The following is a 12,244-nucleotide window of genomic DNA, read 5'->3' on the forward strand; positions in this document are numbered from 1 at the left end:
TCCAGTCCACAGAACTGTATATGCATGTTACTCTAATCAAAGCAATCATAAACGAGCGTGAGATACACGGAGTACAGCAGGCCAGATACCTTTCAAAGTGTCCATCAATATCATAAGAATCGGTACTTTCGTTCCCTCATCCTCTCGTTTCAACATCATAGGAAGGATCATCCCCCGATCCCCCTTCTCTCCCCTCTCCTTCTTCTCTTCCACTTCCACCTCCTCGACCTCATTCGGCAACTATGGCTTGCTCTGCAAGGAGTCAGCTCGAGCTTCGAACAGGGCAGCAGAGCGGCGAAACATACCAGTTGTTCCTTTCGGAAGAAGACAAAGTAGCCAATGACAATGACGATTTGACATATCAATGCGAGCCAGAACTCCCAGTGGACGAAGGGGTTGTTCTCGCCGGTCGACGGGTTCCAGATTGCCGGATTGGGGAAGACGTTTCCAGGTCCGACCTTTGATGGCGATGTGGCCCTGTTAATGTCAGCTTGGGTTCGAAATTGTGGTAATAAGCCAGCTTACCTAGCAACCATGACGACGATGGAACCCAAGAGCTGCGCGCCCGCGAGGGTAGCGCAGACATGGAGACGCGAGAGGGTCTGGAGGAGAATCATTCCCAGACCGACACCCTGGAGTGCGTCGAGCACACCGAGCCAAAGCCAGAGACAGGTCGAGACGTATGGTCCGGCAACACCAGCCCAGGGAACGTACAGCCCCAGGCCTGAGGTACCCCACCACATCTGGCACCATCGAGGTGCACCGAGACCGACTGCAAAGACGGGAAGCAACCACGAGTGAATCTTGGCGTATTCTACGCACGTCAGCTGGTGTCCAGTCTTATCGATGTGCACATCAACTCACTGATAAGAATACCCATAAGCAGACCCCAGATACCGATGAAGAAGACGGTGATCATGATGACCACCGCCCACGACGGGACGCCGACGGCCGACCACAAGAATTGCCAGTTCCGCCCATAAGGTCCAGACAGCCAGTACGACCGCAGAACCTCCGAGATGAGGAACCAGACGACCAACTTCCGCCGGACGAGGGTCTTGAAAAAGTTGGGCACGTAAGGCGGGATCTGGAAATCAGCTCCACCTCGGGTCATCACTGGACCAGGAGACTTACCTGTCGGTAGTACTCTGGCAGACCTGCAAAGAGCAACCACGAGAATGCCAGCGACATGACAGCCAAAGGCCAGACGATGTAGAGGATCAACTGTGGCGGTTCGTACTTGGCAGGGTCAGTCCCGTTGAGCGTGTATCCCCAGTACCAGAGCACGGAGACTGGCAAGTCAGCAAAAGCACTTCTAGCGAGGATATGAGTAGACCTACCCCAGATCTGCTGCAGACCCTGGACGACACAAGCCCTAGTGATCCAGACCTCGGTCGCGGCTCCAGCCTCTTCTCCGAAGTTGAGACCGAACTGGAGGAAACCAGCAGCCGAAGCGATGGCGTAGGCCCAAGTGGCAACCCGGGTGATGATGAGCCGAGGACCGATGAAGGGACCGTGCAGTGAAGGGAAGCCGATGAGCAGGAAGGCAACAGTGAAGCTGGACGTCAGCTTGGGGCGTCTACTCTCCGCGACGACTAAGCTTACGCAAGCCATGGTAGCGACAAGACCCAGACGGACGGCAACATCCTGAAGATGGTGTACCAGAATACGGTGGCGACGACGAAGATGGCGCAGACGATGTACAGGTCGACCTCTTTCAGGGTATTTGAACCGCCGAGTAGACTCAGCTGGAACGAAGTCTGCATATCAGCACAATGATCTTCGTACGTTGACCTGGCTCCTACTCACAGCTGAAAGAAGTTGTCCCAGAGCGATGATGATGGTGTATAATGGCCAGCCAGCGACGCTGTGCTGCATGAAGACCTGGAGTCGGGTCATGCGCGCCTCGTTGCTCGGTCCATCATCATACATCTCGCCGCCGCCGTAGTTGTCGATGTAGCCGTCATCGTGACCGTGTCCGGAAGCCGAATGTTGGTATGGAGCTGTATAAGATGATTGGCGCGAGTCTACACGGGGAAAAGGAGATAAGAGACCGATCTTTCGCGGATACTCAAGAGAGAAATACTCACATTCTGGTCGGAAACCGTCAATCATACTTGGTGCGCGAGATTGGGCGAACGAGTCTCGGCTTGAGCGTATTGACATGGCTGATGATTAGCTTGGATCCTATACGAGGCAAGCAAGACGCACCTGATATCTTCTCCTTCTTGATCTCGGTGAAGAACGCCTTCTCAGACTTGATCAAGAACTTCTCGATACACAGATCGCCCTTCGAGTTGTCCGCCGACAGATCCCTCAGCTTCTGAACGAAGCTTTGGGCAACTTCACCATCAGAGTCAGTGAACTGAAAGTCAGCGTTGCCCTCTTTGCTGACCGCCGGATTCACTCACAGAGTCCATAGCCTTGTTCAATGGCGAACTGGCACCCTTGTCCTCCACAATACTGCTGATCGAGTCGAAGCTCGACACGCGCGAGTGGATGGAGAACGGCCGAGAAGGCATGAAGTTGGCATCCACGCTTTGACGGCTGTCAAAGAGCGGGTCGGGCGCGTTCCGGTTCCCAGACGTCTTGGAGAACTGCTTGTTGGCAGCAGCCAAGAACGAGTCGTATGGGGCACCACCTGCGCCCGCTCCTGAGCGCATGGAGGCAGCCGCGGTCGACTCGCCGTGATCCGAGGATCCCCTCGAAGAGGCATCGTCGTCCTGCCCGCCAGCAAAGAACTTCTTGGACCGGCGCTTGTCGCCATAGTACAAGGGCTCCGCGTTCGGGTCCTCGTCGTAGAAGGATTCGGCAGACTGGCGGTTCTGATTCCGCTGAGACTGCTTGAACCGGTCGTGGTAAGCGGGACCGTTGGCTGAAAGTTGATTGTTATCGAATTGACCGTCGAGGTGCGGGGCGCCAGACATAGGACGGTTTCCAGGCGGCATTTCTCCACCGGCGAGCGAGGTAGTGGACCCCATCTCGTGAGCGTAGAAGCCAGTCCGTCCGCCGAGAGGTGCACCCTGGCCGACGAGGTCGTAACCCCAGGCATGCTCGCTAGCAATGCCTCGAGACGCGTTGATCGACCGCTTCTGGAAGTCCTCGAGACGCTGACGCCATTCGACGACCGGGAAACGCTGGACGGCAGATCGTGCACGAAGAATGGCACGCTCATGCTCTGTCGACTTCAAGGCCAGCTTGATCGTCTTGGTCAACTGCGACAGCATGTGGACCGTTGCGGACGACTCGACAGGGAACCACTAGATATCAGCAAAGCCCTCTCGCTAAGACTCACCCATCCCGGCATAAGACCCAAACCACCCAACCTCGCTCCGACACCCAAAGCACCCTTCCTTCCAAACTCGACAGCCACCAAACCGAACGGCTCATCTCGCGACGGAATGAGGGCAAAGTCGGCGCCCGAGAAAAGGTAGGGTGGCAAGCTGGTGAATTCCGGCTTGGAGAAGACCCGGTCCGGGTACATTTCCATAAGCCGCGAGAGCTTCTCGGCGGCGAATCGACCGTACAGGTCAATGACCGGTCCGACACAGATGAGCTGGATCTTTGGCTTCTTGTCAAGCAAAGAGGGCATGACGTCGGCGATAAGGTCGACACCCTTTTGCTTAGACCAACGACCGACGAAGACAAACAGGTCCGCAGTGGGGTCCTGCTTGATTCCCGCCCATTCCTGCGCCTGTCGCTTGAACTCAGGCCGCTTAGACTCCGCCTCGGTATCCACCTCGATCCGCTCGACCGCCATGGGCTGCTCATCAAGAGCCGCGATATCCGTGGGATCGGGATTGGGGAGGGAGTCGATGTTCTTGAGCGTCCAGAGTGCGGGGTATCGCGCCCAGGACCGCTTTCCGTACTTGTCCGAGACACCGGCGACACCGACCGATTTTTGATGGATCGAGATGAAGCTGGCGGCGGCGTGGAGCAAGTTGAAGGTGTTTCCGAATTGGACGTATTTGCTGCAGACCTCCTTGGGGATGTTGAATGCTGCGCAAACCTCCTTCATCTCGTCCTTGGTCCGCAATGGCCAAAGACCCTGGAACTCGGCATTGTGTAGGGAGAGACAGATGGGGAGGACCTTGGGGAGGAGGTAGAGGGGAGCGAGGGCACCGTGGTAGTCGTTGACGTGGTAAATGTCGATATCCGGGAATCGGCGGACCGTCTCGGCGATAGCCTGGTTCCAGGTAGAGTAGAAGATGGCCGAGGACAGATCGTCCATTCGCTGGGGGTACGGGTCCGACTTGGTCTGGGCGCGGAAGACGGGGGAGTCGAGGATGATGTAGGTAATGTTATCGAGCTGATGGGTTTCCACCTCGATGAGGTACGGCTCGCCAAAGATGATGACCTCGATCGGCTCGGCGTAGTCTCCCTGAGGGTACTCCAGGTCCTGGACCTTGGGAATAACCCAGATCAGGTCGACATCCGTCATCGCCTTGCCCATCAGGGTCGACATGACACCGAGACCACCGATCTTGACCTTGAGCTTCCAGTCGATGATCTCGTACTCGAGAGTAGCGATAAGCACCTTCCTCCGCTTGTTGGGGTCCTCCGGCCACCCGATGATCTTGTCCGATCCCTTGTGCGGCTTGTCCGCTAGCACCATAGCGCCCTTCTCATCCATGTGCTTCTCCTTCTTCTCGCCTCCGCCAATGATCGGGAAGTAGCTGGTCTCCTTGCCCTTGGGCTTGAGACCCCACTTGTTGACCTTGATCGAGTAGAACGAGTACCGGAAGATGGCAGCGGCGATAAAGGCAGTGATGATGGGGATGGAGAGGAGGAGGGCAAAGGCGATGATGCTGACCCGCTCGTTTCCGATGGGCTCGACGGACCAGGCACCGGTGTGGTCATCGACAAAGACGTTCCAGGCGAGGAAGGGAGCCGGGGGTTGCGACATGTTCATAAAGTTGGGCGAGAGCGCGTTGGGCGGGAGACGGTCGATGACTCCATCTCCGTCCGTGTCACCGTAGAAGTAGTCGTCGTACGCCCAGACGTTGAGCTGGATGTAGGACGGCCACGAGGACGAGAGTGGCATGACCCATTTGGACGACTCCTGGAGCTTGAATGAAGCTGACGCTCCGAGGTCATAACCCCAGTTGTTGAATTGACCGCGAGCGAGGAGCTGAGGGAACCGCCGCTGGAAGCCGCTGTACTCGGCGTCCGCGTGCTGGATGTGCTGACCCGAGTGGGCAATTTCCGAGTAGTACTGGACAATGACGTGGCTTCCCTTCCACCAGTTGTTCTTGAACGTCGAGTCGTTCAAATTGGTCTGGGGAGAGTACGCCTGCCAGTCTGACCAGTCCTGACCAAAGTTCCCCGAGTATCTGAACTGGTCCGCACCAGGCGCCGAGTGGTTGAGCGAGTAGACGCCGCCGTTGTGCGAGAGGAGGGTGGAGCTGTAGTCGGCGCCGAGGGGGAAGACCATGGGATTGCCTGCCTGACCGACTCGGAACATGAGGTGATCCGTGCGCCCGGTGTTGAGCGTGCTCTGGTAGGCGTTGACGCTCCCGATCCGAAGGTCGTAGATACCCTCGACGACGCCGGTGATCTGACCCGTCCACCGCCACGCAGAGGGGGCGGTGGCGACCAAAGTCGGGATCGGTCGCTGGGCGGCAGGGATGGCCGCGCACGAGCCGGCGCTGATGACGGGCTTGGCGTCCGATCCGCCGAGCGAGTACGACAAGGTCATGGCGCCCTGGAGCGAGGAGCATTCCATCTCCGAGTCGTACTCGATGGTGACGTCGAGGGTGGTACCGCTGAGGAGGATACGAGCGTCATGACCGGGAGTGAATTTGGTCATACTCGGCCGCTGCGGCTGATATTCCGCGATGGGGACGAGCGCCTTGTACTCGAACGGCTGCATGGTGACCTGGCCGAGACAGCCAGTCCAGGGCGCGATCTGGTTCTTGAAGTACGAGTCCTGCGAGTCCTGCAGGGTGTACTCCTCGAACGGGTAGAACAAGTTCTTGACCCGAGTGCCGGACTGGAAGGGAGAAGAGATCCAGTCGGGCTGCTTGCAGTCGAAGGTGTGGGTGATGGTGTGGTTCTCGTTGGTGTAGAGCATCCAGACCGACTGCCCGATAGTTCCGTTCGACCGGAAACCGTTCTTGCCCTGCTGGGAGCTGAGGGGCTGACGGTTGATTGACCACAGTCCGAGCTCGGTCTTTGTGGTATTGGAACCGGGCAGCTGGATAAAGTGAGTCCAGTTGCCCAGCTGGACCAGACCGAACCCGTCCTGGAGGGAGGGATACCGCGAGCGGAGGTAGAGCTGGTTCCGGGTGCTGCGGAGGGGTTCCGCGGTGGGGTCAAAGTGGTCGAGCGAGTTCCAGGGGTCGTCGCAACCGGTCAAGGTGCGGGCGTAGGGCATGTTGTAGTACTGCTCCGATCCGAGCTTGTAGCAAGCGTGACGCTGCCAAGCCTGGTTCGACACCATGGATTGACGTCCATAGATATAGTTGGCAGCGCCGTTGTCCAGCGCGTACATGCCCTGCTCCTCTCCGTACCACGCGAGCGGCTGACCGGGGAGAACGAGGTTGCAGACGAATTGACCGAGCTGCTGACGCTGTGTACCGTTGACGAGACCGGGCCAGCGGAACACGTCCTGGTTGGTCGTTCCATATTGGTGCCGCGGGTCGAACTCGCCGGTCATGACGTTGAGGAATTCGTTACTGACCGCCATCTCTGACCACGCAGTGGCAAAGTTGACCGAGATATCGTACGCGACGTTCAGATTTCCGTCCATCCCGAGGAATCTCGCCAGATTTCGATATACCGAGTAATGGAACGCGGAAGCGTCAAGACCCGAGTAACCGGCATCCCGGAGGAAATACTGGCCTTGGGCTTGGGTAAGGTTGACGGCGGTGTTGAAATCCGAAGGACGAAGGGTAGGACTACGGCCTCGACCGATGTAGAGGGCGCCAAAGGTGTCTCCACCGGTGATTTCTCCTGGAATGAAGAAGTTGTCCTTGCCGAAGTTGTTCTTGGCGCATTCACGCGTATGGTGCGACCAGTCCGCCATGAAGTCGACCGTGACCTGGGTGGCCTTGTCGATACGAATACCGTCAATGTCGAGCGCTTGAATAGTCAAGCACCCGAACATCTTGATCTTGTCCGAGACCCGGACCTGCCATTCTCGGAGACGGTCCTGGACGGAGGCGAATTTAGCCAATTGACGCTGCCAATCGGGGCTGATCGTCAGTGTGGTCTATTTAAGAGTCGAGTTGACTTACAAAACACCGAAAGCTTCGATATCTCCATACTGGTCAAAGTTACTGGCGTAGCATCCAGTCTTTCCCGGGTCGTAGATCGTACCGTCTTCGAGCCAGAAGGTGGGGTACTGGCAGGACGAGTTGTATTCTGCAAATCAGCCAAGGTCTTCGTTACGGCAGATCGACGTACCGTTGTTGAAGTCAAAGTCCGGGTAGTAATCAAAGCCCCATGGCGCGTAAGGAGGACGCTTCCACTGAACCTCGTATTCGTCGAGCCGCCAGGGAGTGGACGAATTGAGATGGCTAGGAATCAGCTTTGGCCCAGCGTTTGAGAAGGTACCACCTCACCCCTTGAAACCGATGAAATCTCCCATAGTCCCGACCGTGAAATCCATGATGATGTACATGCCTCGCCTGTGCATCTCGTCAATCATCTTCCGCCAGTCCTCGACCGTTCCGTAGTGCGGGTCGATCAGTGTGAAATCGATGGCAGAGTATCCTGTCCATCAGCTCCATCCCGCTTTCGTAGCATGACTAAGCTCACCGTCCGATTGCCAGGGCATGTTGAGGAAGTGTGTTCCGGCGATATAGATACACTGATACCCTATTCCCTGCAAATAATCCAGACTCCGGGCGCTCATCAATCCCGTCGCGTCACCACCCGCCCGCATCTGCGTTTCTCTCCAGTCATACTCGTGCAGGGTCTTGAAAAAGTCGTTATTGTCGGGCTTGCCGTCCATCCACTTGTCGAGCAAAAGAGTGTAACATGGTAGAGACTGACGAGTTAGCGATTGAGCCAGACCGGAGGGTTCTAGTGGCTTGGCAGACAACTTACGCGCCAATTTGTCGGGGATTTGGTGTAGGTGGTGTTGGCGCGGGTGGTGGTGTAGTCTTGGATAGCGGCGTTGGGGTCTGCGATATCAGCACCATTCAAGCGGAGAAGATTGGCAGAGCGGCAGATGGTAGTCTGCACAGCTTGCATCCCCCCAGGAGCTCTAAGGCCGACTCACCAGTGTTCTTGTTGATATTCCACGGGTCCAGCGTCGCGTTATATTTGAGCGCGACAGCGCCGAGTGCGGAGAATAGGAGCGCAGAGAGGAGCGCGAGTGGGGATAGGAGGGGAAATGCCGCCGAACGCGATCGCGAGCTGGGTCCTGCCCGCATTGTGGACGCGATGGTACGGATGGTCGAGGGGGGAGTGGGGGTGAGGGGGGCGGCAGGAGGAGATGGGTTCGTTGTTCACTCTCTGTCGGTGTGAGGAGTGTCGATGGACAGAAGTGGAGGAGGAAATATATCGGCCTAGGTGCTGAGATGCACACCAAAGCCTCTGCCACGCGGGCGAGAATGCGGTTCAGATTCAGGGAGCTGTGCCCTGCGGGAATTGACTTTTTTCTGCCTGGTAATCGACCGAGATCTCTGTGACGCGTCTGTCGTGGGCGATGTATCGACGCGCTGTGGATGTCGAGTGAGGAAGAGGGGGAGATGGATGCACCGCTTGGGTGTAGGTGACAGAAGAAGAGGAGATTGGTCGGGGAAAAGTCGTGCACAGGTCAAAGGAGGATTTGGGCGGGGTAAGGAGCGTGCGAGTGTGGCGGTTACCCCTTTGGGCAGTTTCTTTCTAGACGCGTCTCAGGGATTAGGAATAGGCCTTCAAATAAGCATTAACGGGAGTATAATCCTTAGCGCTCGATCAATCGATCTTTGCTTCTGAAACGCGTTGAAACACTGCCTCAATGACGCAGCATAAGCAGCTTCATCCTGCTTCATTCGGGGTGGAGCAGTCTCACTTCTGCTCAATGATACCGGCGCTGCCGCTGTTCACCAAGTCCCGTTGAACCCATGGGGGATTTATCAGAGTACGTCCAGGAGACGCGTGGAAGAGAGAGAGCACTTCGAAGATTACAAAGCTCTTGCCCCCACCAAAGATGCTGCCAGAAGATGATGGAGACCGACTCCCCTATGAACCCATAGTCTTGTATACGTGTATGATAATACAATACTATAATATCCTCTGATCGCGCATAAGCTCTTGAGAACGCTTCTCTCACTTTCTCAACCCCGAGCTACTCCTCACCGTCTTGACCCGCTTACTCCTCCCCCGTTCCGCCCCACCCTCTGGCCCCCGATCCACCGGTATCCTCACAAAGCACATGAATCCCAAGCTCACAAGCTGCACAACGCCTCCGAGGGCCCATACAGCCGGTGTAAAGTTCCCAACTGTCACGGAGAACAACGTCCCGAAAGCCAGCGGGCCGAGCAGTGTCGATCCGAGCGCGTGCAGAACGGCTACACCGCCAAAGAGCTTGCCGACTTCTCGGCTGTTTGGGATGAAAGAGAGGGCAAGGGAGTTGGCAGCGGGATTGGATCCGGATGAGAGGGTGATGAGCGTCGAAACGATGATGAAGGGGATCTCGGGCAGGTTTAGAGCGAGAATGAGGTACAGGATCGCTTCCCATGCGAGAGAGATACGGGCGGTCCAGAGGTCGAGGGTCGCCGGGCGGCGCGGCTTGACCGGTGGAGATGCGAGAAGAGGGGAGCTCTCGGACGAGGGTCGGGCGGTAGCGTCGGAAAGAACGCTGAAGCCGGATGTTCCAGCGTCGGGGGATGCGGTTCGCGGTGGTGGCATGAAATACGGCTTGGCCAAGCGAATGCAAACTGTACGTCAGTCTGGTACCTACTGTCTCCGATCTCTTCGAAAGGACTCACGAGGTAGCAATACAAGCATGACAAATCCTCTCGAGAAGCCAAGGAGCGACATAAATGGGCCTAGCTTGACAGTCAGCTTATGCCACTCGTCGCACGAGCAGTAAACGTACCTGCGCCGATGTCCATCCGAAAGTATAAATGGTATACGACGCCTTGATCTGATACACACCCTTTGCGATTAGCTTTGAGCTTCAATTCTGTCCAGCTGATTCTCACCATCATGAACGACATGGCAAACAGCGCAGCCCCCGTGACCGTCATATTCCAATCCTTCCCTCCATCCTCCTTCTCCGTAGGCAAAAACACCGCCAGCGGCTGCAAGAAAGCGGTCGCCGTTCTGAATGTCCGCCTCAGCAGCCCCGCAAACTTCTTGTGTCGCTTCGAGCTCTGCGCATTCGGCGCAGACATCGAGAACCGCCTGGACCAGCCGGGCCTCTCTGACTCGGATACGCCGCTAGTCGAGCCAGGCGTAGCGGTCAAGAACGGGTCTGCGATCTCGGGACCAGCCGCGGGCGTCTCGTTCTCCCATTCGCGAGCGAGGGTGTCTTGTCGCTTCTGCGCGTCCGAGGCGATCTTGGCGGTCTTTTTGAGGATGGTCCGCGCTTCTTTCGAGAGCGATTCGGGAAGGACGAGGATGATCATCGTGATGTAGAAGAGATGGACGCAGATGTTTAGGTAGAACGGTGTCATGCTAAGTGGTCAGCTCTGAGCCGGATCCATGGATCAGAAGACCTACATGTTGCCAGTCGCCTTGATGACCGCACTTCCTAAGACCGGCCCACATGCAAAGCCGACCATGAAGATCCCGCCTAGCCTGGCAAAGATGGACGCCCGGGATCCATCGGGCGTCGTATCAGAGACATACGCGTTGACCGTCGCAGTGAGAGTCGAGATTCCGCCGAGGCAGCCTTCGAGAATGGGCCCAACGAGCAGTGCCCGATATCCGCCAGGGACGCGGTACGGGAAGGTAGCGACAATGATAAAGCAGGCCTCGCTGGGACCGTGAGCGCCTAGTTCAAGCAGAGCCATTGGCAGAACTTACTTGAGTAGCAGCCCAGTCTCCATGATGGCCATAATCTTGGTCCGGCCGATCCTGTCTGACATCTGTCCCCAGTAGCCAGTAGTCAAGGCGGCCAAGATGCCCATGGTGAGGGTCATCACTGTTATCAGCGTCTCTCCCTACTGCCTCTGCTTTACCGGGTTACTCACTCATCACCAGTCTCGCTGCTGCCGCTTGCACTTTCGGATCCCGCTTGCAGATCTTGGGGTCGATCTGCCTGTACGGCGGTCCGGCCGTGCCTGGCTCTCCTGCTTCCCTTCCGCCGGAGGGCGTACTCGGCTGCTCCCTAGCAGGAACAGTCTCCGTTGGTTTCGGCACCCGAGACGAGTGATCCGTCGGAGTAGAGACGACGGACGTGCTCCAGGCCGGCTGTTTGTCACGATGCTGGTGCTTCGCCTCGTACTCGTAGATATCCCTCTGAAGCTTGTAGAACCACCGGTCCGCGGGCGAGACGTCCTCCGGAACGGAAGGTATGCCGATTGTATCAGTGAGGTTCCCCTCCCCGATCCCGATCTCCGTTGTCGCCCTGAAGAGCGAGTCCATATAGAGCGAATGGAACGAGTACATCCCAAACCCTCTTGCCACCGGGGGCTCCGCTACCGCCTCCGCCGTGAGCGTGCTGGGCATTTGAGGCGGATGGGCCAGACATGCCAGATTGACATATAGCTCGCTCCTCGGCGCCATGCCCATGCCCAAGGCGAGCGTCGCACCCGAGACGAAAGGGTACAGCCACCTCGGGCTCGCTCTGCGCCATTTCGGCCGCCGGGCGTCCGCCTGCTCCTTGGCGGCATTCCAATCCGCCTCGGACCCGGTATCCTCTTCCTCCTCGTCCAAGTCGTCTTCGCCTTGGCCCTGCCCCTCGACATGACGATGCGCATGCGGCGCATGCCCAGGGTGCTCTGCGTGCTCGAACGCCCATCGCTCCCCTAGCCCGGATGTTCCCGGCTCGGCTGAGAATCCGCCTTCGAGGGTTGAGGGGACGTACTCCCGTTGTTGGGGATGAGGGTGACGCGAAGAGCCGGTAGAAGAGGAGGAGTGATGGCGGGATACAGGAGGACGGATGTGAGGGGGAATAGGGGAGGGGGAGGGACCCGAAGCGGATCCGCGTTTGTGGGACATGTTGGTGTCGATGGGGAGCAGATCAGCTGAGCTGGATGCTCAGATCGGATAGGATTCGTATGGTACACGAGTAGAGGGCTATGCACAGCGATGAGGAGTATCGCTAGGACCCCCGCAGATAAGGGCGCCCTGCCGCCGAGGG

At 57.5% G+C, this 12,244-nt stretch overlaps 2 protein-coding genes across 2 annotated transcripts; both read right to left on the reverse strand.

Annotated features, from left to right (window-relative positions):
- Positions 1 to 167: 167 nt before the first annotated feature.
- Positions 168 to 8,381, reverse strand: MKK02DRAFT_17943 (putative alpha-1,3-glucan synthase; the record flags this gene model as incomplete). Its single annotated transcript, XM_053085864.1, has 17 exons — positions 168 to 477; positions 526 to 814; positions 865 to 1,087; positions 1,135 to 1,292; positions 1,341 to 1,558; positions 1,606 to 1,760; positions 1,810 to 2,003; positions 2,091 to 2,168; positions 2,212 to 2,365; positions 2,412 to 3,260; positions 3,296 to 7,196; positions 7,239 to 7,365; positions 7,408 to 7,520; positions 7,566 to 7,716; positions 7,762 to 7,993; positions 8,053 to 8,129; positions 8,228 to 8,381. The coding sequence occupies 17 exons, from the start codon at positions 8,379 to 8,381 to the stop codon at positions 168 to 170; spliced, it is 7,383 nt and encodes a 2,460-aa protein (XP_052943549.1).
- Positions 8,382 to 9,261: 880 nt separating this feature from the next.
- MKK02DRAFT_17870 (major facilitator superfamily domain-containing protein) lies at positions 9,262 to 12,102 on the reverse strand (the record flags this gene model as incomplete). The annotated part of the gene is made up of 7 exons (XM_053085853.1): positions 9,262 to 9,754; positions 9,920 to 9,987; positions 10,034 to 10,093; positions 10,140 to 10,614; positions 10,660 to 10,917; positions 10,966 to 11,083; positions 11,133 to 12,102. 7 exons carry the CDS (start codon positions 12,100 to 12,102, stop codon positions 9,262 to 9,264), a joined length of 2,442 nt encoding a protein of 813 aa, XP_052943550.1.
- Positions 12,103 to 12,244: the final 142 nt, after the last annotated feature.

Source organism: Dioszegia hungarica (genome assembly GCF_025882075.1).
Source record: "Dioszegia hungarica strain PDD-24b-2 chromosome Unknown MKK02contig_16, whole genome shotgun sequence".
Lineage (NCBI taxonomy): Eukaryota > Fungi > Basidiomycota > Tremellomycetes > Tremellales > Bulleribasidiaceae > Dioszegia > Dioszegia hungarica.